At 36.4% G+C, this 24195-nt stretch overlaps 6 protein-coding genes across 6 annotated transcripts; 3 read left to right on the plus strand and 3 right to left on the minus strand.

Moving 5' to 3' along the window:
* The first annotated feature begins 2307 nt into the window (after window positions 1-2307).
* Window positions 2308-3918, plus strand: LOC113754248 (lignin-forming anionic peroxidase-like). The gene is made up of 4 exons (XM_027298618.1): window positions 2308-2523; window positions 2749-2940; window positions 3089-3254; window positions 3402-3918. The coding sequence occupies exons 1-4, from the start codon at window positions 2308-2310 to the stop codon at window positions 3794-3796; spliced, it is 969 nt and encodes a 322-aa protein (XP_027154419.1). The 3' UTR covers window positions 3797-3918.
* A 3198-nt stretch (window positions 3919-7116) lies between these two features.
* LOC113754239 (lignin-forming anionic peroxidase-like) lies at window positions 7117-8717 on the plus strand. The gene is made up of 4 exons (XM_027298612.1): window positions 7117-7332; window positions 7563-7754; window positions 7903-8068; window positions 8216-8717. The coding sequence occupies exons 1-4, from the start codon at window positions 7117-7119 to the stop codon at window positions 8608-8610; spliced, it is 969 nt and encodes a 322-aa protein (XP_027154413.1). The 3' UTR covers window positions 8611-8717.
* A 723-nt stretch (window positions 8718-9440) lies between these two features.
* Window positions 9441-13018, minus strand: LOC113754065 (pentatricopeptide repeat-containing protein At4g14850). Its single transcript, XM_027298387.1, has 2 exons — window positions 11397-13018; window positions 9441-10975 (listed from the first exon to the last, which is right to left on the minus strand). The coding sequence occupies exons 1-2, from the start codon at window positions 13016-13018 to the stop codon at window positions 10510-10512; spliced, it is 2088 nt and encodes a 695-aa protein (XP_027154188.1). The 3' UTR covers window positions 9441-10509.
* A 1000-nt stretch (window positions 13019-14018) lies between these two features.
* On the plus strand, window positions 14019-15282 carry LOC113754381 (protein WHAT'S THIS FACTOR 9, mitochondrial). Its single transcript, XM_027298783.1, has one exon. The coding sequence runs from the start codon at window positions 14035-14037 to the stop codon at window positions 15205-15207; it is 1173 nt and encodes a 390-aa protein (XP_027154584.1). The 5' UTR covers window positions 14019-14034; the 3' UTR covers window positions 15208-15282.
* Window positions 15283-16103: 821 nt separating this feature from the next.
* Window positions 16104-18716, minus strand: LOC113753813 (protein OSB1, mitochondrial). The gene is made up of 4 exons (XM_027298061.1): window positions 18147-18716; window positions 17855-17993; window positions 17034-17115; window positions 16104-16720 (listed from the first exon to the last, which is right to left on the minus strand). The coding sequence occupies exons 1-4, from the start codon at window positions 18578-18580 to the stop codon at window positions 16434-16436; spliced, it is 942 nt and encodes a 313-aa protein (XP_027153862.1). The 5' UTR covers window positions 18581-18716; the 3' UTR covers window positions 16104-16433.
* Window positions 18717-22895: 4179 nt separating this feature from the next.
* On the minus strand, window positions 22896-23694 carry LOC113753533. The gene has a single exon (XM_027297713.1). It carries the CDS (start codon window positions 23435-23437, stop codon window positions 23147-23149), a length of 291 nt encoding a protein of 96 aa, XP_027153514.1. The 5' UTR covers window positions 23438-23694; the 3' UTR covers window positions 22896-23146.
* Between the last annotated feature and the right edge of the window lie 501 nt (window positions 23695-24195).

A 24195-nucleotide genomic window follows, 5' to 3' on the forward strand; every position in this document is an offset into this window, starting at 1 on the left:
AATTTATGGTCCAAATTAAGCTCTGCAAGATGTAGTCTGATTTAGATTGTGTGAGTTCGAAATATTAAAAAAATGTAAAAAGAAGCTCATAATATGGCTCCATATGGACCACAAAAAAGGAAAAAAGAAAGAAAAAGAAAGTCCAATAGTACATCCAATTTGAGCCGTTCATCTTTAGAGCTGGTTTGGTAGTTTGACCCAAAAAATGTACAAGAACGATTCAATTGATTCAGGACAACAGCAAAGCTACGAAACAAGTACATTTCACCATGTCAAAAAAGGGAAACTGCCAGCAGTCAACCAATGACAAATTGCGGTTTTTTTTTTTTTTGGCGAACCGTGTCATTTAGACTGTACAACACACCATATAAGTCTTCACTCCCAGCAAGCGAATAATTTGTAGATAACAATACTTAAACCAATACACTTTCATGTATTGTGGAAAATTCTTTTTGGTTCAAAAGTACTATTATTTTCCTATAATATGTTTGGCATTGCTTATTTGACTAGCTAAATTTTAGATATGTCAACAAGACATTTTATTATAAGAACTTCTTAGCCTATTTTTAACGGTTTAAGAATTTATCTATTATTAAAAAAATAATCGGTGGGAACCATAGCTAAAGCTAATTATTCTATTGTACCATGGAAAGTAATTTAACTAAATACTCTTCCCAATTAGCCACACGTCCAAAATACTATATATATATATAGTGAACCATGTTACATAGACCGTTGTATATTCTTTTGGAAAACTTGTTTTCGACCTCATATCCAAGCCCAAAGGCCTTCGGCATTTTTTTACTAACCCTAACTCCCGTGAGAACCCCAAAAGCCGGTATCTCTTGAGGTCTCACAGGGAACTAATAAACCAACCCCTAACCCCCCAGAACCCCAGAACCCCGATGTGGGACAAAGCCACCACAAACGGAGGAAGCCTGCTACTAGGCCCAACTGGAAACCCGACCCCCCCCCCCCCCCGGCGGAAGCTTTTTTTACAGTTGTTTTCGACCTCAATCATATGTATTTGATCATATATAATTTTATAATGAGTACAACTCTGCAACTTTGACCATGTCCACTTAAACTTCTAAGAAAAATCTTTTGTTGCCTGACCAGATGAAAGCAACTGTAGTTCTTTAAATAACTTGAACTATATTTTTATGATTACGGTTTGAAAAGTCAAATTTTGGACAAACAGCAGTTCAAGTGTGATTTTTCAAAATAATGTTGTCAACAATTTGGATGAAGTTAGAAATAAACAAAAAGCAGTAACTTGAGAAAAAGAAAAGCACACAAAAAACAGTACCCTAAATAATTGGTAATACAACCAGCTAATAATGCTTAATGTCACGGTAGCATAAATGATCTCTTCAGCTTATAACTACTCTAATTTCCTTCCATTGGTCAAAAATATAGAGCTAGATATTCACTGAATTATCAAGAAGAAAGTTATCTTATTCATGAAAGGCTTTGGCTAATTTTTGCCTTCTAGCACCTGTTAAGGGAGGTTTTTGGTGTTAATTTTTTGGAAATGTATTCGAACGCAAAATTGCATTAAATGTGAGAACGTGCATTTACATTGTAAATTGAATGTAATTTAGGTGAACTAACAAGTTCTCACTTTCTTCTTCATCTGCAGAGTATCTGTTAGAAAAATCTATTGTGAAAATAAAATTTTTTGACATGCTATTCTATTTTTTGTTCCTTGAATGAACAGGAACTTATTGAGCTTCTTGAACTCCATTGGTGCGCGGCATAGACTATGAATATACTTTTCTGGCTAACTCTTCACTGCATTTTGTATGAGAACCACAAAAGAATACTGACAAGGGTGAGCATCTTCGAAGCACAAAGGAACTAGGATTTTACCCTCGAAATCATATTTGGAAAGAAAAATAAAAAAGAGTAGGAAGTGGTTGAATCTAAAATGTAATTGCCAAAATCATTCACCCATCCCAAGATAGAAAAATAAAAAACAAAAGTCAATTTTGACCAAATATACAAGTCAGGAAGTATCCAACCACTGTTCCAAGAACAAGTCACCATGCAAGCTCTTTAACAACATCGTATTAGTTGGATGCATGAAAAGTAGTAGTAGTGCTAACGCGGAGCAGCCAACAGCGACGTAAACCAACTTCATGATTTCTCATTCTTCTACGTTCCAACTTTGGAGCCCTATAAATACTTTGCTCCTTTGCCTTCCTAAGACACAACACAAATCATTCTGATCATCTTCATTGAGAGCGATCCCTTCATTTATTGGCATCATATCTATACAAATCCCAAAAATCTCTACAAATTTTAATGGATTCTTTTCCAACAATTGCTGTTATTTCAATTCTAGTACTATTTCTTGCTAACAGTATTCGAACTGAGGCACAGCTTTCTCCAACATTCTATGATGCTACATGTCCACAAGCACTTGATGCAATTCGTACTTCTATCCGAAGAGCAGTGTCTCGTGAGCGTCGCATGGCTGCCTCTCTCATTCGCCTCCATTTTCACGATTGTTTCGTTCAGGTTAGCAATTGCAAATGAACATAAACATGTATAACTAAAGTTAGAATAATCTCTACAAAGTATCCTAGGATTTAAATATATCTGGTACCTTGTGTTTTGGTCACTCACCCGACATTTTCATAGTTCCGTTTTGTTGGTACAAATACACCGATTTATGTGTTGTATATATCCTAAGGGAATAATGGGCTATGTTTTCAAGGATGTTTTATTTTTCTACACTTTCAGGGTTGTGATGGATCCATATTACTTGATGAGACACCTACTATTCAAAGCGAAAAGACTGCACGGCCAAACAATAATTCAACAAGAGGATTTGAAGTCATAGAAGCTACAAAACGCGAAGTTGAGAAGATATGCCCTGGAGTTGTTTCTTGTGCAGACATACTTTCAGTTGCAGCAAGAGATGCATCAGCTGCTGTAAGTACTAAGACTTGGATTATGCATTCTTTCTTTACCCATCTTAGAAGTAACTATTGAGCGCAAAACATGGACCTCCAAGCTTATGCTTCCATGATCTAATTCACAATTAGCAGCTGATTAATATCATTTTTATGAATGTAATCAGGTTGGCGGTCCGACATGGCAAGTAAAGCTTGGAAGAAGAGATTCAACCACTGCAAGCCGTTCTGCTGCAGAAAGCAATCTGCCAAGCCCTTTTGCTAACCTAAGAGATCTTATTTCCAATTTCAAAAACAAAGGACTTAGTGAAAGGGATATGGTTGCATTGTCGGGTGAGGATCATAAATCAAACATTTTGTTTGTTCTTCTTCTTTTACTTACAATTAATATCCTTTCTTGTTTATAATATTCGCTTACCATTTTTTACGTATAGTTCATGAATGTGATCGATAATTTGCACTTTGAATTCCAATGTACAGGATCGCATACATTAGGACAAGCTCAATGCTTTGTTTTTCGCAACAGAGTTTATAGTAACGGGACAGACATTGACGCGGGCTTTGCAAGCACCCGTAGGCGCCAGTGCCCACAAGCCGTTGGAAATGGTGACAGTAACCTAGCACCACTTGATTTGGTCACTCCGAATTCGTTTGACAACAATTACTTCAAGAATCTAATGCGAAAGAAAGGCCTCCTCATATCAGACCAGGCTCTCTTCAGTGGAGGATCAACTGACAGTATTGTCTCCGAATACAGCCGAAATCCTAGAACCTTCCTGTCGGATTTTGCTTCGGCCATGGTTAAGATGGGAGACCTTGAACCACTCACAGGTGCAAGTGGAATCATAAGGAGCGTTTGCAGTGCTGTGAACTAAAGTATTGCAAGTGCAGATTTATTGCATCGTCAACATCGAACACTTCCCGTACAAGAAAGTTTTATTTGTTAGTCCTGAGTTCACTCTTTGATTCATTTCTTCATTGATTTTGCAAGTGTATATTTACATTCCTTCCATTGCCCTGTAGTTATGACTGGTTATAATAATTTGTAAACCTCAAGATTGTAATATCTCACACAAATAAAGTGTGTTTGGATAGTAATTTTTTTTCCCAAAATGTAACATCTTCACTTTTTTCCCGATATCTTACACAAATATCTACTCCATCATTTTACGTCTGCCATCCATGGCAACTACAGCCCTAGAAAATAAAAATTAAAGGGACACTATTCATCAAGAAACTAAAAAAAAAAGAGTTTACAATTCAAGAGTCAATTATGATGAAATTTTTGGTCAACATAGAAATGTCTCCCATGTTCTTATAATGCCTTGTAAGCAATGGGGGGTGGAATACAGCAAAGAAGAAGAAGAGTTGGTAGACCACTAAAAGTGGAGTAGGGATAAGAGTGGCCTACTTGTGGAGGTGGAGTGATGGGTCTACCATGACGGATTGGAGGGGAGAGAGAAGAGAGGATATAGATGGGTGATCGCTATAAAGGATGGTATGAGAGAGAAAAGATGGAAGAGAACAGCTGATGGAGAGGGGTTGCTATGGAGGTTGGGTAGTGGAGGTTGTGCCCGGCTGAAACTGAATTCCGAGAGAGTGACGATTGAGAAGGAAGACATTTTTTCTTTCTTTTCTATATTTCTTTTAGAAGTCTACTAAGTCAAATTTAGGAATCCGCCAAAACCTTCCAATTTGCTCAGGATTGAGAACTCCCAAATTTTAATGATTTATTCCATAATTTTGAATCCAATAACTCTAACCTAAACGACTAGTATTAAAATTATTTCAATTCGTGATTCGTATCCCCTCTTACCATACGCCACTTAAGTTTAAGTGGTGAATTGGATTATCAAATAGAGTCTTAAGCCTCCTAACATATCGATATCATGTTGCTTCCGCTGTATAAATTTTTGTGCTAACCAATAATCTCCATGTTCTAGCTGTGTATCTTTCTAATATATAGCATTGGCAATTTGGCATGGTAGTACTTATTTCCGCCGATTTTGCTTCTTTTATATGTACTTTGGGTAGAGAATGTTGTTCGTTTCCATTGCTGTGGCAACACTTCCACATTATGACGACATGAATGTCGTGTAAATTGCAAATATTCTTATGCTTCCTATTTTTCTTTTTCTTTTTTACAACTGATTTTCCTGTTTAATGTGGCTTTGTGTCCCTCCTTTCCCCCCCACCAAAAAAAAAAAAAAAAAAAAAAAAGTTAAGAAACACTAAACGAAAATGAATCTAATAGTTGTAAAATTCTGTTCGCTATTTCAAGTGAATAGAAAAATAATGAAACCCAAATATGGATTGAGTCTCTTGGCATTGCAGATCCAAGAATAGTAAATTCAAAATTCCAGATTGGGTAGCATCTCTCTCAAAAAAGGGAAACTGCCAGCAATCAACCAATGACAAAATGCAGTTTTTTTTTTTTTTCGGGTTTATGGCGAACCGTGTTATTTAGACTGTAGAACACACCATATAAATCTTCACTCCTAGCAAGCAAATAATTTGTAGATACAATACTTAAACCAGTACACTTTCATGTATTTTGGAAAATTCTTTTTGGTTCAAAAGTTCTATTTTTTTTCGTATAATATGTTTGGCATTGCTTATTTGGGTAGGTTTGAGCAGGTCATAATTGGGTAATGGATATAATCTGATCAATTCATTCATACTCATTTAAATAGATGGGTATAAATAAGTACGTATAATCTGGTCAACTCATTTATACTCATTTAAATAGATGAGTATAAATGGGTATGGGTATATCTAATTACCCATTTATGAGTCACTTTAATTTTACTTTTTTCTCTATTTTTTTGCATTTTATTTGGCAAGAAATAACGGTATTTTATTGTTATTAGATTAGTAAGAAATTCAAATTTATTTGCTTAACACTCACAAAAAATTGTATTTAAATATATAATTATTTTTGAATAGGTATAAAAGGGTGAGTCAAATCAACCCACTACCCATCAATATAATGAATCTGTTGGGTACCCATTTAGATCCATTTAAAATTAATGGACGGGTTTAGGCAAGTTATTGATAGGTGAGTGTGGGCGGGTCACCATAATTGGGATACTATTAACACCTCTAATGCTAACCATGCCATATACACAAAAACAATTCGTGCAATAAATATTTTCCAAGAAACTAGTGTGTGAATCTTTTGGAAAAAACTTGTTTTCGACGCCAATCATGTTGTCAATATTTGATCATATTTAATTTTATAATGAGTACAACTCTGCAATTTGACCATGTCCACTTAAACTTTTAAGAAAAATCTTTTGTTGCTTGCCTGACCAGATGAAAGCAAATGTAGTTCTTTAAATAACTTGAACTATATTTTTATGATTACGGTTTGAAAAGTCAAATTTTGGATAAACAGGAGTTCAAGTGTGATTTTTCAAAATAATGTTGTTAACAATTTGGATGAAGTTAGAAATAAACAAAAAGCAGTAACTTGAGAAAAGGGAAAGCACACAAAAAACAGTACCTTAAATAATTGGTAATACAACCAGCCAATAATACTAGCTAATAACTGCTCTTTCCTTCCATTGGTCTAAAATATAGAGCTAGATATTCACTGAATCATCAAGAAGAAAGTTATCTTATTCGTCAAAGGATGCATATTAGCACTTGTAAAGGGAGGTTTTAGCTTTAGGGGTTAATTTTTTGGTAAAACTTTAGGTCAATTTGGAAATGTATTCGAATGCAAAATTGCATTAAATATTAGTATGTGCATTCACATATTGATTGAAGATAATTTAGATGAACTAACAAGTTCTCACTTTCTTCTTCATCTGCAGAGTATCTAATAGAAAAATCATTCACTCATCCCAAGATAAAAAAATCAAAAACAATTGTCAAAGTCAATTTTGACCAAATATGCAAGTCAGGAAGTATCCAACCACTGTTCCAAGAACAAGTCACCATGCAAGCTCTTTAACAACATCGTATTAGTTGGCTGCATGAAAAGTAGTCGTAGTGCTAACGCGGAGCAGCAAACAGCGACGTAAACCAACTTCATGGTTTCTCATTCTTCTACGTTCCAACTTTGAAGCCCTATAAATACTTTGCTCCTTTGCCTTCCTAAGACACAACACAAATCATTCTGATCATCTTCATTTAGAGCGATCCCTTCATTTCTTGGCATCATATCTATACAAATCCCACGTAAATTTTAATGGATTCTTTTCCAACAATTGCTGTTATTTCAATTCTAGTACTATTTCTTGCTAACAATATTCAAACTGAGGCACAGCTTTCTCCAACATTCTATGATGCTACGTGTCCACAAGCACTTGATGCAATTCGTACTTCCATCCGAAGAGCAGTGTCTCGGGAACGTCGCATGGCTGCCTCTCTCATTCGCCTCCATTTTCACGATTGTTTCGTCCAGGTTAGCAATTGCAAATGAACATAAACATGTATAACTAAAGTTAGAATAATCTCTACAAAGTATCCGAGGTTTTAAATATATCTGGTGCCTTGTGTTTTGGTCGCTCACGCGATACTGCCATAATTCCGTTTATTGGTACAAATACACCAATTTATGTATTGTATATATATCCTAAGGGAATAATGGGCTATATATGTTTTCAAGGATGTTATATTTTTCTACACTTTCAGGGTTGTGACGGATCAATATTGCTTGATGAGACACCTACTATTCAAAGCGAAAAGACTGCACGGCCAAACAATAATTCAGCAAGAGGATTTGAAGTCATAGAAGCTGCAAAACGCGAAGTTGAGAAGATATGCCCTGGAGTTGTTTCTTGTGCAGACATACTTTCAGTTGCAGCAAGAGATGCATCAGTTGCTGTAAGTACTAAGACATGGATTATGCGTTCTTTCTTTACACATCTTAGAAGTAACTATTGAGCGCAAAACATGGACCTCCAAGCTTATGCTTCCATGATCTAATTTACAATTAGCAGCTGATTAATATCATTTTTATGAATGTAATCAGGTTGGCGGTCCAACATGGCAAGTAAAGCTGGGAAGAAGAGATTCAACCACTGCAAGCCGTTCTGCTGCAGAAAGCAATCTGCCAAGCCCTTTTGCTAATCTAAGAGATCTGATTATCAATTTCCAAAACAAAGGACTTAGTGCAAGGGATATGGTTGCATTGTCGGGTGAGGATAATAAATCAAACATTTTGTTTGTTCTTCTTCTTTTACTTACAATTAATATCCTTTCTTGTTTATAATATTCGCTTACCATTTTTTACGTATAGTTCATGAATGTGATCGATAATTTGCACTTTGAATTCCAATGTACAGGATCCCATACATTAGGACAAGCTCAATGCTTTGTTTTTCGCAACAGAGTTTATAGTAACGGGACAGACATTGATGCGGGCTTTGCAAGCACCCGTAGGCGCCGGTGCCCACAAGCCGTTGGAAATGGTGATAGTAACCTAGCACCACTTGATTTGGTCACTCCGAATTCGTTTGACAACAATTACTTCAAGAATCTAATGCGAAAGAAAGGCCTCCTCATATCAGACCAGGTTCTCTTCAGTGGAGGATCAACTGACAGTATTGTCTCCGAATATAGCCGAAATCCTAGAACCTTCCTGTCAGATTTTGCTTCTGCCATGGTTAAGATGGGAGACCTTGAACCACTCACAGGTGCAAGTGGAATCATAAGGAAAGTTTGCAGTGCTGTGAGCTAAAGTATTGCAAGTGCAGATTTATTGCATCGTCAACATCGAACACTCCCCGTACAAGAAAGTTTTATTTGTTAGTCCTGAGTTCATTCTTTGATTCATTTATTCATTGATTTTGCAAGTGTATATCTACCTTCCTTCCATTGCCCTGTAGTTATGACTGGTTATAATAATTTGTAAACCTCAAGATTGTAATATCTCACACAAATAAACCTTTTCCCAAATATATATTATTTTGCTTGCAATACAATTACAATTTTCGATCAACATCTTGTATTTCCAACCATTTTTTTATCTTACATATATCACATCATATAAAGTGATACAGTAATTATTTCAAATAATCCCCTATTTAAACACATATTTCCTTTACTTATGTACTTCTGTTCCCCATATTACTGGAACTCTTAGAAATGTCAATCATGTTGTTTTACATGGTTTTCTACTTTTCCGAATTAAAAAGCCATGTTGGTGTTGAGCACCAGGGGTACAAGAAATTGAGAATTTCACTATTCGAGTGTTTCTGAAATTTCTTCTTTGAAGAAGCAACCCTCCAGTAATTGGTTCTCTTTAGCTTCAATTCAAAATGAATAAGTAGAAAGTAAAGAGAGAAATCAAAACTGAAGACCATTAACCAAAAGTAAGCGAAGTTAAATGTAATATTACCAGTACTAAGTACAAGACTTGAAATTAATAGCTGGCTTCCCAATTCCTTTGTTTCTTTCATGATAGATATTTTGAGATAGCTATGAAGCATAATGGACAAATAAAGAAGATTTAAATAAGTACTTTCTCATATTGAAATTTAATGGTTTATGAGTAAATGCAAATGAAACAAGAAACATCTTAGATTTGCATAACATTCTCCATCAATATTAAATTTCCATCAATTGATGCCGGCTTTGCAAGCACCCAGAGGCTCCAGTGCCCAAGAGCAGTTGGAAATGCTGATTGTAATCTAGCACCATTTCATTTGGTCACCCCCAATTCATTTGATAACAATAACTTCAAGAATCTGATGCAAATGAAAGGCCTCATATGAGACCAGGTTCTCTTCAGTGGAGGATCAACTGCAGTCTCTTCTCCGAATCTAGCAGAAACGTCAAACCTTCTCTTGTTGTTTTACATGGTCTTCTTAATAATAAATCCATGGGGGTCGTTTGCACGGGAGCTAAAATACAATTCCACCATTCAAGTGTATCTGAAAGAAGCAACAATAGAGGGAGGGAAAAATATCTCTTCTTTACCTCTCTCCGACGTACACTCCTTTGCTTATATTGCCCTTAGCTCACTGCTAGATCCCCTGCACATTATCTCTCTTTCAGCATCAACTTTGGCAGCATTTTTAAGGTTCAGTCCCTGTCTTTGCTTATTTTTTCCCATCTCACCCTTCATCTTACCCTCGGCAACATCAACTTTTGCCTGATTCACAGCCTCCCTTGAAGTTTTCTGGCCCAAGTATATGAAATATATCTGTACCTTGCAACATCAACTGGTTGCTTGAAGCATGAGTATAAAATCTGAGCTGGTTGAAGTCAAGCAGCTTGCCTCTAAAAACTTCTTCCATAATCATATGAAATGCAAGAACATGAGTATCTCCCTCAACGCCAATAGCACCTTCAACATGCTCCTAGATGTAAATAGTAGAGGCTGGAATTCTTTGTAGCAATTTCCATCTCTCATACAATAAATATTCCTGTAGGCTCAAAGCTGTTGCCAAGAAATCCATCTGATGGTATAAACCCCATTAATCAGGTTCAACTCCGAAATTCTGCAAATCAAATCCTTTATAGCTCAAAGAAGCAAAATCTCTTTGATCACCAACCTCAATACTTCATAGTCAGCAAGCATGTTTTTGGTGGGAACGTCCTTCAAATAGAAATTACTGAAAAATAGTCCAAAAGGTCACCAATAATCACTGCAGGAGCATTGATTGTCCTTGAAACAATGAAACCGGCTGTTGTCCCTCACAATGATTTCCCTGCCAAGTATCCCAGAGAAGAATTTCATCGCACTGTGGCAATCAACACAGACCCTTAGGTTCTTCGTTATCCTTATTGGGACACCAGGCGGGAGAGCAATAAGGGCAAATGCAAGTGCAATTTTTTCACTGTGAGACCATACTTCCGATTCTTTCTCTTCCTCTTCTAAATCATAAAGCGAAACCTCCGTATCAGGAACATAACCAGCAGCTTTCATATCTTTTTTTAATTTATCTAACATTGCCTGAATCTCAAAATTTCTCTCATGAGATGTATCCTTTGCTTGGAATACATGGAGAGAATTCTTAATGGACATCCAGCTATATCCAACACCCTTCTTGATCCCCACATCCTTCATCTCTTCCCTTACATGGTTGGCCTCTTCCCACCTGCATTTATTGTCAACAACAATTAGGTTTAAATGAGACTAACAGATAGATGAAAAACCACCACACTAGCAACAAATAAGTATAAATATAACTTTGATATCTCAAAAAGTTTCAGTTATTTTCTGACAACTCCAGAACAGGAATAATAATGCCAATCTCCTATGAAAGGGCATCAATAATAAATTTAAAGCACAGATGTAATAGAACGACCATGTCATGGAGACAAACACAGATGTCCATAAAAGACTTTATTTTTTACTTTCCAAAAAGCGATTCTTCAATTTACTCTGCCTATAACCAAGTTTAGACCCAAAAAGAAACCATTTATACTCTGCCATTTTCAGGCAACATCCTGTATGAACAACTATGGGGCTTTCCTAAACACATATTAATCTTAGGTTGAACAAGGTACATCAACTACCTGCCAGCAGCTGCAAACATATTTGAAAGGATTACGTGATTGCCAGAGTCCATAGGATCAAGTTCAAATAAATTTTCAGCCGCAATTTTCCCCAGTTCTGGCTTTTTGTACACTTTGCAAGCCCCTAAAAGAGCACCCCAGACTGAAATTGTCGGACGAATAGGCATGCTCTTTATATACTCATACGCACGCTCAACAAACCCAGCACGTCCCAACATGTCCACAACGCAAGCATAGTGCTCAGCCCCTGGTTCGATGCCATATTTCCATCTCATTGATTCAAAGATATCCATCCCTTTGTTCACCATTCCACCCCTACTACATGCTGTCAACACACACACGAACGTCACATAATTAGGCATCACCACAGAACTTCCACTAGTCATCTCCTCAAACAATTCCAATGCCATATCAGCACGTCCTTGATGAGCATACCCACCAATCAACGCATTCCAGGTGATCAAATTCCTGTCTGGCATCTCATAAAATGCTTGCTCGCAATCATCTACACTTCCACACTTCCCATACATGTCTACTAAAGCACTCCCAACAAAAACGTCCCTTTCAATACATGCCTTCACTGCAATCCCATGTACAGCCCTGCCAAATTCAAGGTCTGCCAGCCCCGCACAAGCACTAAGCACACTTGATAACAAGAAATCTGTTGGTTCAAAATTCCCTCTCCTCGCTTCCACAAATGTTTCACAAGCCTTCTCCCCCATATAATTCTGCTCATACACAGCCACCATGCTACACCAAGACACAACATTCCTATCCATCATCCCATCAAAAACCATCTCGGAAAACTTCACTTCCTTACATTTCCCATAAAAATCTATCAACCCATTTGATACCGCCACATCCCCTTCACAACCATATCGAATAACATAACCATGTAATTGTTGTCCTAGCTTTAAATTCAAAGAGTCTGCGCAAGCATTTAACACAGCACAAAAAGTAATCGAATTTGGACCATCCTCTCTCAGACCCTCCACTCCTACATATAATAGCTCAACAAATTTAATGACAGCATCTTTAGGCTTGCCATTAACCACTGCATTGCAAATATAAGCATTCCACATTGCGATATTTCTGTGAGGCATTTTATCAAACATTTTACATGCATCGTCGTTTAAGCCAGCTTTGTAATACATGTCAAAAGCGCTGCATCCGACATAAACGTCGGAGGTCAATTTTAGTTTCACTGCTAAAGCATGAAACTGTTGTCCGAGGAAAGGGGAGTTGAGGGCAGTAGAGGCTTTGAAGAGGCAGGGGAAAGTGAAGTCATTAGGGAGGATATTGTCAACGCAGCGCATTGAAGAGAACTGTGACAGGGCAGATGTGAAATGACCATTTTGGACGGAGCCGGAGATTAGGGATGTCCAGGTGACGACGGAGCGAAAGGCCGGGGGAGTGAGCGAGAGGACGTGTTGGGCTGAGTCGAGCCGGTCGAGTTTGGAGTACATGTTGATGAGGTGGTTAACAAGAAATGAAGGAAGCTGGTTTTGGTATAAGGTTCTAAAGATTTTGGCGTGGATAGCTCGGCCGAGTCGGATTGAGGAGTGAGCTGACACGGCGGAGGTGAGTAAATCGCCGAGGGCATTGGCGGAGAGGAAGGGCATCGCATGTGGTGGCTTCCGCCAGGCGCCAACCCATATTTCTGTTTTGAGACGTTAACAAACAGCAAGTGTTTAAATTTGGGCACGAAACCGCCAAGCTCTTCAAGGCATGGTCAAATAATGCATATAGTATCACGCCTTAGAACGCCAAAATAATTGCTCCATATCCCTTGTCAGTACGGCTTATCATACAGCTACAGCCCAAAATCAAATCTTCTTTACGAACCAATTTACATATAAATCCTAGAAATAAAAGATATTCAGAATTGAAATACTATTTTTTTTTTTTTTTTTTCAACACAGGGGTGTCCGAGTCAAGACCCGAAGGTGGCCCGACTAATCCCCTGCAGCCCGGAGTACAGCACCACCCAGGACTTTTTTAGGGAAGACTTTTTTAAACACTTACGGCTCTGTTTGGATTCAGACTTTTTTGAAAAATAATTTTTTCATCTGCAATGCTACAGTAATATACAAATAAAAACAGTCTCAAAAACACCATATGCAAAATGTTTTACTACCATCAATGCTCTGATAACAAACTCTAGAATATTACCATTCCAAATATTAAGTTCTAAGATATCGTATTTGTGAAAGCGTGCACAATTTTAAACTGCGTTATAGTGTGAAATCCCTTATTAATAATAACTTATTACGTGTAATTCTAGTGTACTCACAAGACCATACTTGTTATGAAAAATAAAATCATAAGACCCATTAGGAATATTCTGTGGGGTGAAATGGACCAAGTATAAGACATCCTATGGGGACATGATTTTGCTTGGAGCATAGGGTGCATTTCATTGGTGCAATTGTACGTATTCCTTTGCAAAAACTAAAATGCCCAAATTTTGAAGGCGCCCACTTCTATGAGCAGTTAAACTCACGCTTACGGCTGTGCTTCTAAACCTTGAAAAGTCTAAAATCGCGAGTCATAAAAGTGTATGTTATCAGCTCCATATGTGCTAAAGTCCAGCATTTTTTAGGGTAACAAGAATCACGCCTTCGAGGTGTTTGAGAAAATGTTCAAGAGAACCGCGTTTATCTATTGTCAAAGGCGTACACTGGTAAATGTGAAGCTGAAATGGGTAAAAGACCGCGTCTTGGACAAGGCAGTAGCTGGAGGGAGAGAGCTCAAAGCTGCGGGTGTGCTCATCTCCCTCATTGCCTCGGATCCAGACGGTTGTATTCCCATTTACCGCCTGTCGCGTAATCGCGGCCAACTTGGCCTCCCAGATGGCCTAAAAGTGTCAACATTAATGAGAAGATACCCGAACGTGTTTGAGGAGTTGCATGTTCCTGATAGTGGAGGGACTCGGGTGCCTTGGTTCAAGTTATCAGCTGAAGCCTTAGATGTTTACCAAGATGAGGTGGTCGCGTTTCAGAAATGTGAGGTGGATATTCTTGATCGGTTTAAGAAATTTATGATGTTGTGTAGAAATAGAACGCTTCCACTGCAAACGATTGATCAGTTGAAATGGGATTTGGGTTTGCCGTATGATTATGAGAAATCATGGATTAGGAGGCATTCAGAAGTTTTCAAAATGGTTCAGCTGGATGATGGGCGTGAGGCCCTGAAGCTCGAAAAGTGCGATCAGAGCTTGGCGTCGTCCCACTTGGAAAGGAATTCGGGTTCTTCTAGGGTGTTGGCGTTTCCAATTGGATTCAGTAGGGGTTTTGGTTTAAACAGGAAATGTATGAAATGGTTGGAAGAGTGGCAGAAGCTGCCATATACTTCCCCGTATGTTGACGCCTCCCATTTGGATCCTCGTACAGATGTATCTGAGAAGAGGATTGTCGGAGTGTTCCATGAGCTTCTGCACCTGACCCTGCAGAAGAAAACTGAGAGAAGGAATGTTAGTAATTTGCGAAAGCCGCTGGGATTGCCTCAGAAGTTTACTAAGGTGTTTGAGCGGCATCCAGGGATATTCTACATTTCAAGAAAGGGTGATACACAGACTGTTGTTCTTAGGGAGTCTTACGATCGCGATAAGCTAACTGAGAAACATCCTCTTGTTGATACAAGGGGTAGATATCTTCGCATGTTGAAGGAAGGATTTTTGGAGCGGAGCAGGGGATCATACAAGAAGGATAAGATGGACGATGAATTGATGAGCTCTTTGGATTGTCAAAAGAATTTAGTCAGATTTCAATCAGAAGAAGAATCGGACTGTATTTTGTCAGAATATGAATGAGATTAAACTACTTGATGAGGTTTTTTAAACTTGTCAAGGCAGTTAGCAACAGGGCAAGTTTGTACCGTGTGATATATGCAGGGCACAAAGAGAACTGGTTGCCTCACTCAATATAGGCATTAAAATTTAAACAATAGTAACGAAGAAAACTTGAGAAATATTGAGCCACACTTAAACGCGTTGGTCAAAGATCTGAAGGGTTACAATTGATAAAGTTCTCATTTTATGTCAAGTTGGAAGAGGGAATAAAGTTCATGGTCAATTACGAGCTTGTTTTCTGAAATCAAACAAATGAAGAAGTGAAAAAGCACTTGCTTTTGCAGTATTTCCTGTGGCCTCAAAAAAAAAAAATTTTTTTTTTAAAAAAAAATGCAATATAGTTTATGCAGAAACTCCAAGCAAGATCTGCTTTTCGAAGTGAACCAGCACTTGACATACAAGATCATTTAGTTCTCATCTCCTTCAAGCATGTCTTTGCTTTCATGTTAGAAAAATCCAGTCAAAAGCAGGCGGACATTGCTCCTAGACAGTAAGCTTTTTCACCTTACAAACTTGAGGATTAACAATACAGAGGACCTACATGAAGAAACATACTCCCAGAAAACATACTACTGCCAAATCTACCTGCGCCTCACTTCAATAATCAGAATATTAGATCAGCAACATTAGTTTTCCAAGACCCAAAACGATATAATTGTGAAAAAAAAATATTTACCACCCCATTCAAGCATAAAAATAACATAGCCAGCGGGGTTTATTTATCACAAAAATAACAGCAATTAACAAAATGAAGTAAATAAAATGTCAATATACGTACACATATAGAGAGATTTTGAAGGAATTTCCTGAAAGAAGTGTCTGTAATATACTGATTGTATATTACCAAGCAAAGAAGATGACCAAAACTGGCACAGCCTAACAAAACAATGTAAGCTATTGAACCTCATGTCTATACAATTTAATACACAAGAAGCAGGCTCAAAGAAATTGCCAATAAATCTTTTTAGCTCAACGCTGCAAGACCTTATTAGGTCCAGATTCAGCACAGAAATACATATGCTTATGCTTCCAACATCCATGAACCCTTTCCTCTATATTAAAAAAATCTAATAGTCATGTCAGAAAGCAGAATGATTGCAAATTGTTTCTAGGTAACTTTCATCTACCAGCTTCTTTTCCACATAAGCGACATACTTGATTTTTTCTCCTCTACTAGCTTCTATAAGTTACTCAGTGACATCATTAGTAAGAAGGGGCCTGAAAGATGTGGAACTTGAGTCCCCTGGACTGCATCCTGCAGATACAGAATCAACAAACTGGAGTTGTTTTCTTATCCATGGTGGATCGTCGGGATTAAGCCAAAGAGCTTCACCAGTACTAACATGTTTGAAATCTGGATGTTTATGGTTTGGCTTGCTCTTCCGGAAATCCATCCACTCACAAGGATTAGCAAAGAACACTTGCCATAAATGTAACCGGTTTCTTTGTCTCTCTGAATAATCTTCACCTGAAGCTGTGTACAAATATATTTTACAGGAAAAACATAATTAGCATTCAGAGATACTGGAAAAAGTTTTGTCTACAAGAATTATCAACAGAAGAGGTTGTCTCTTTGATATGCACAAAAAAGTATTAAAGGTCATATAACTCGGTCAAAATTCTGGGAAGATTGGAACAATGTCAATGGCAACTAAAGAAGGATTAGTTCGGTCAATCCTAACAACATAGATATTAAAGAAAATCAAACTCCATACTACTTTTCTCAAAATAAGCTAAGAATCTAACATGCATCACGGGATGTGGAAGAATAAAACTAGAGACCATACCTTGTAAATCTAACTTCTGACCTTGTTGAATTATTGGCTTTTCTCCATGCTGTGCAACATAATTTAATTCCCTAACAATAACCTATTCAGAAACAGTTCACTAGATAAATCAATAAATAAGGTTACATCAAAAAAATTAATATAAGCCCATTAAAAAAGGGGACACACAGATACACAATAAGAAAAACATAGTGATGCTCCATTTGACTCCAGACCAATTAAAATCTTAACAGATGCTCTACCATAGTGATGGACACGACAAGAATTGAAAAGCATGAAATCAAACTTCAAAAGTTGACACAGATTCTAGTCGAGAAGCAGATATCAACATGGCAAATCAAAATTGAAAGTTGATGCAAATTCTAGCTGAGAAGCAGATATCGTGCTACGTGCAGACACATACCTGAAATATTGTCCAAAAAGCATAGAAAGGGAAATACAAGTTGAACATAACATAAACTATGAAGAATAAATAAAACTTTAGGCCATCCAGAAAAAATCTGAGAGACAGTCCATTAGCAAAAGATATCTACCAATGACTTATCATGGCTGGCAAATAACTTCAGTTCCAGTTAACCTATTTGGCCAAGTGCTCAACCACAAACTTACACTGCAAAAAACTTATATCAAATTAGCCGGTTCTGATATACCATTAATGATTTACCATGGCAATTCTGATTTTCTCCATAAAGTTGTAAAGTAAACAACTATTACACAAAAATTGATATTCACTTTAAGCCAACGCAATCGGCTATATACAAACACCCAAACTCTACTGCAGAGAATGAAAAATAGGAATCATAAAAAGTACCATTCTCTACCTCGTACCAAATCCTGGGATCACCATTTCGGTCAGCCTTAACATACGATCTTAAATTGCCCGAAACATACACAAAATCATTTGGTTTCAGATGATGCATGGCCATCTCCGCCATTTCTTCCCACATCTTCAACAAAATCCTGTTCATCATCCAAACTGAATACTTAACAACACATACCGAGGAGAAAAAAAAAAAGAAAAAACTACTCAGCAGGGAAAAAATTCCAAAAGACAAGAAGCGATTATTCACTAAAATCACTTAGTAAAATCATCCAAAGTTGAGGAAAACCTACCTAAAAGTGTTAGTAGATTGAGGAGAGGTCTTGACTTTGAGCAATGTGCAAACCCCAAATCGATCATGAGTCTTCATTCTCTTTGCTTGATACAAAATTGTTCCAATCAAGCTAACGGAATTAGTGGGTTGCTTTTTGTATACGCTGGGGACTGGCCGTTGCAGGTTCAGGGGACGATTGTTGACAGAATGCTCGCCGTAAATAATGGTGGATGGGCGTTGGAACTTGAGGGCATGGTTGTACACTAGACTCGTTTCAGTCTCAGAATCGTCTTCTGAGAAATAGCTCCATCTTTTTTGACTTGCACTCGACGAAGGTAGGGAGGAGAAGGATCGAATTCCAACTCCAAGACGGTTCTTGATTGGAAGTTTCCAAGGGCTTGAAGGAAGAAGAATCCTCTTGAGCAGAGCAGTGAGTTGTGAAGAAGAGGGCATACCCAACTGATTGGATTTCAGACAAAGATTTGAGAAGTTTCCGTTAGATTCTAACAGTGGAAGCGAAGGAGGGGACGGGAGGATCGGGCCGGTTGTGTGAGGCGGCGGAAACAGAGGAAAGCCGGCTAAGGGTTTAAGCGTGAATTTTGTCACGTGCGTTTTTATGGTAACAGAATGGTTTTCGAGTTTTAGAACTGGCAATTATGAGACTTTTAATTTTTACAGTACCGAATTAGGAAAAACTTACCATTCACTAATGGGAGCACCATAGCATTAGCAAATATCGATTTTCGTCTTTTGGACAGGCAAATTTTGGAGTGTTCAAAAGAAATGAAATTTTTCAATAGACTGCATGGTTGAAAAATAAAAATGACATTTAATAAATAAATGCTTAAAAGGGCATGACTAGGGGTGCAAACGAGTCGAGCTCGAGTCGAGTTTTGGCTAATCGAGCCGAGCTCGAGTTAATTTTGTGAAGCTCGAACTCGAGCTCGAGCTCGACGAGCTCAAAATATCAAGCTCGAGCTTGACTCGAGCTCGAGCTTAAAAAATAAAAAATTATTATTATTATTATTTTATTTTTAAAAAATAAAAAAAAATTTAAAAAAAATGAATAAAACAATAATTTTTTTAACAAATAATAAAATATTAGGGATATATATGTAATTTTACTATTAAAATAAAAAATAAAAAATAAAAAAATATATATAATTGAGCTCGCGAGCCAACGAGTTTAATGTTTTTGAGCTCGAGCTCGAGATCGACTTAATTAGCTCGAGCTCAAGTCGAGCTCGTATTTGAGCCGCTCACGATCAGCTCGCGAGCGGCTCGATTCGCGAAACACCCTTAGGCATGACTAAGATTTCATAACGGAGCACGTATTTCAGTGCAGATTAATTATCTACAGTGTTGAATTCGGTATTACTGTAATTTTCAATAGAATAACCTAAAAAGACAATAACTTGTTTGGCATATTTATTTTGATAAATTAATCAACTCTTTTTTTTTTTTTTTTTGGCCTTTTGTAAAGAGAATTACTATAAAAATGTTCATACATTCCCACGTAGGGTGTTTATGGGTTGGAAATCCGACCTGTGAACTAAAATGCTGACTTAACTCTTAAATATTGGATGAGTCATTTTGTGACCTATCTCTGGATCCACTTCTAGATGTCCGAGCTATGTGGATTGGATCAACTAAATATCCGATTCGTATCTGACTTTTAAAATTTTTTAAAAAATATATAAATTTCAAAGATAAAATGTATTATAGTTTTGAAGATATCATATACGTGATATGTTGTACTTATATATACATTTTTAGTCATAAAAAAATAGTTTTAGTCAAAATTAATCCTTTTTTTTTTGTTACAATATAAAGTAACTTCCATTTTTTTTTCTTATTTTGATTCAAACAAATAAGATTTAATGTTTCATCTACAATTTTTCTATCCCCAAATTATATGACAATATGTTTAAAAACTTAACACCATATACAAAGAAAGCCTATTTTGAAAAAAGACATAAAAATAAAATAAGAAACAAGAGATGGAACTATTGTTAAATTAGTAAATTTATTGTATATTATTGTAAATTAGTGAATTTATTGTATCAAAAATTCTAAAAAAAAATCGGATATCTACATATCACAAAAAATAATAATATCTGAATCCGATCCGTATTATTCTTTGATTCAATATGACCCGATCCGCATATAATCCTCCAGATCGGATATCCGCTAATTTGGATCGAATCCAGATCACATCAGCAGGGCTTTTTGGATCATCGAGAGTCAAGTCGTACACCCCTAGACTCCCACGTTTGAATTTCATCTTCGAGTCCAATTGAAACTTGTTCTTGCGGATGACAAAGGCAAGAGGCAGCTATCCTAATAAGGGATAATTTCAGAAACCTCCCTTGAGGTTTCATGAAATATCATCTAGTTCTTCTAAACTTTTCAAAATCTCACTTAGTACCATTAAAGTGATAGTAGGGCCATATACTAATATCAAAAGTGATCAATTGTCAATAATACCCTCATATTTAAATTTTCTAAACTTGTTTTTCTTTCTCTAAATTTCCTACTTTTCTTTAACAAATAAATATTATTAATGTCTATACAAACATACATACATACATACATACATATATGTATAATTGAATTGCAAATATAGGATTTAATCAATGAAATATTCAATGCATTTGGAGAAGAATAACTACATGTTCTTTTTATTTTTTCCCTTTTTTGGTGTTTCACAACTTTATTTATTTATTTATTTATTTATTTATTCCTATTCATGTAGAGCGCAAGAGAAATAAGGTAATTGAAACTCCGACAGTTTTTCAAATTCTGACTTTTTATATAATAAAATTTTCATATTTCACACCTATAAAAAAAGTCTGTCTATTTTGAGTAAATTTTTTGTATGATATTGAAGTTGAATTTCATCTATTACTAAGTCTTTTTACTCAAATGTATGATTTTACATGCTAATTACCTTCAACACTATGAAGGGTTCTATTTGTAGAAATAATTTAAAAAATAGTATTTGCTTTTATTATCTCTTCCTACTGTAAAAGTGACTATTGATTGTAACATGAAATCTTATCAATTTTCATCTCCTCACTTTTAAAATAGTTCCAATTTAGTACTTTTTTTTCTTGGTTTGTAAAATGTTCATTTTTTTTATAGCCTAAGGGTACTAAAGTCACTAAAATAATCTCTCTCCTCAAACATGAATTTTTTAATATTAATTTTAGTTAGAAGGGCTTCCAATATTACTAAAATGTCAACTCAAGAGGTGCTAAGTGAGATTTTAAAAATCTCAAGGGAGCTAGGTGATATTTCATAAAACCTCGGGAAAGGTTTATGAAATTATCCCTCTTAATAATGATCTTTTGGTTACACGTTACAATCGAAATGAGAAGCACGGTAACTAACTTCACTTGCCCAAGAAACTAAGTCCGTCCCGTCATCACAATCTCCTACCAATATGCTGTTGAAAGACTCTCCCCCACAAACGCATCCAATACACGCAATTATGCCTCGAATGAATTAAAACATGCAATTGTTTTTAAAAAGAAAAAAACTAAACTAAACCAAACCAAACCAAACTCTATTAGGTGAGCCTTAGCCAATTAGGCTACCAAATTCGTGGTAATAAAGTTGTTCTCACCTAGCAAAAGTGCATCTAGGCAATATAACATTAACTAAAAAACATCTCCATTAGGTGAGCCTTAACCAATTAGGCTACCAAATTCGTGGTAATGAAGTTGTTCTCACTTTGTAAAAGTGTATCTAGGCAAATATTAACTAACTTCACTTTTCATGAATGCAATACATATCATAAATTTTCTACTATTTTTTATGAGCCGTGTGACTTATTGTCAGTCCATTTTTGTGTTTGAAAACGATGAAACTCCCTAAATATGTGAAAACAAACCAAGATTTTATCCCTTTTGTATTTGAATAAATCTAATATATATTAACAGTGTATACACTATCACCGTTATATTTATGACGTGTGTATAAAAATTGAATTTTAAATTCAAATTCTGCATAATTGTCATTCATCTAACGCTGATAATTTACACACTCTCGGTGTAGGAAAGATTAATTCTTTGTATTTTACAGTTTTAAAGCCTTGAGATTGGATTAAAATATTTAAATTGAGAGGAAAACTTGAAATAAGTACAGAATTCATTCATCAAAGATGTTAACGGATACTTATGCATATTTTAATAGAAAATAATTGCAGTAATTTTTATACATATCGAAAATTAATAGAAAGGGAAAATCAAAGTCTGATTTATGACTTCTAATTTTTAAAATTTAAGCACCAGCCAACCAGAGACAATATGATAACTAACAATAAATGTGTTTCATTTTTCAAGTGGGAATAAAAAATGAAAGATCAAAAAATATCCATAGAAAAAGGACAAAACCGTTTTCCAGAAAATGGATAGTCATTGTCCACAAGTCGTTTCTACTGATTTTCATTTCTTAGTTTTGAATTGCACCGGCCAAACCGACCCTTGAGGGGGCCTTAACTTCCACGTTTTGCAAAACAGCCACAACAATAAAGGACAAAAAAAATAAAAAAACAAAGAAAACAGCGAGGACCTCTGTTTTGTGGTTGGAGGAAGAAACAGAAGGCAGCAAAATCACAACCTTAGATTCAAGAACTTAAAAGCTTCGAAAAGAAATTGGAACACCAGAAATTCAAGGGCAAAAAAAACAAGCAGAATCAAGAGAAAAAGGATAGGAAAACGTCCCTTTATGCAAAATTGAAGGAGGTATATTAATATCTTATCCCTCTCTGCAAAATTTCAAGTTATATTATAAGAAACTGATGAAGCTGCACTCATCCCATCACCACAAAGAAGACTGGAAAGAGGGTATTAGTGCTTCTCATCTAAATATGTACATCTGATTAACCCCAAAAAGAAAAAAAAAAAAAGAAAAGCTAGAAAAACCCATAAGACAAAAGGGGGGAAAAACAGAAGAAGAAGAAGAGGAAGAAAGCAGGTACAAGGAAGATGAAATCACTGTCTCTAATATGATTATTTAGTTTCCAACAGAAATAGGTCTATTTTCAGCCAATCCCAAGGGTGATCTTGAGCGCTGTTGCCGACTCATGAGGGTGATTTCTTTAAGAACTGGTCTCATCTCTGGCTGCTGAAGAGCAGGATGCTTGAATTTCTCCATTTCTTGCTTGATTTTCTTGACTTGGCTATGAACTGCCATCCCAAGATATCTATCTTTATCTTCTTTACTGTTGCTGTTGTTGTTGCTGCTGAAGTTGTTGGACATGGTAGTCTTTCTTGGCTGCTGCTCCATCTCTGCTTGCTTAACCATGGTTATATAAGATAGATAAGAAGAAAAGAAAGGAACAAAGGAAGGAAGGGAAGAAGATGGATGGAGAAAAATAACAGAACCACAAACTTCTTGCTCCAAAACTAGAACAAAACTAACTCTTGTTTCTCTTGAGGGAGATGTGAAATGTTAGAGGGATTGCTGTATTTATATTATGGGGAATGGACATTCTGAAAAGGACACACGAGTAGTTCATGAATTGGTAGAATAGGAGGAGCTGAGAAGGTAGCAAATAATGACTTCAACAGGGGAAAGGTGTCCTGGTTGGGAGGATTTGAAAAATTGGATTTTTCTTTAGCTTTAGGAAGAGTTTATGGATTTGTGATTTGCCAAGTGTAACCTTTGGGGGCGTCTAGAACTTCTAGATTGACATTTGTTTGCGTGGCCAAGTTTGATTAAGTAAAGGATATTTCATATTTTGATCAAGAACAGGATTTTTGTGAAGGCAGGTTGACCAAAGTTTGGTGAGTTGGGATGGCTTTTTGAATCTGTGCTTGTTGGCTATTGGGTTCTTGAATGGTATAGAAAATGACCCTTCTCTGTCTGGGGTTTGCACTTTGCAAGACAAGAGGAGGCTGAGTAGATGGCCAGCCATTTGTAAACTTGGTGGCGGAGTCCTAGCAATTCCTTCGCTTGACTGATTAGCGTTAATAGCCAATTGGCAGAGGAAACCTCAATACTTGAAAAAAAAAGGGAAACAAAAAAAAAAACTCTTTGGCTCTTTTGGCTAGGATTTGGTT

This window comes from Coffea eugenioides, chromosome 11, assembly GCF_003713205.1.
Source record: "Coffea eugenioides isolate CCC68of chromosome 11, Ceug_1.0, whole genome shotgun sequence".
NCBI classification, from domain to species: domain Eukaryota; kingdom Viridiplantae; phylum Streptophyta; class Magnoliopsida; order Gentianales; family Rubiaceae; genus Coffea; species Coffea eugenioides.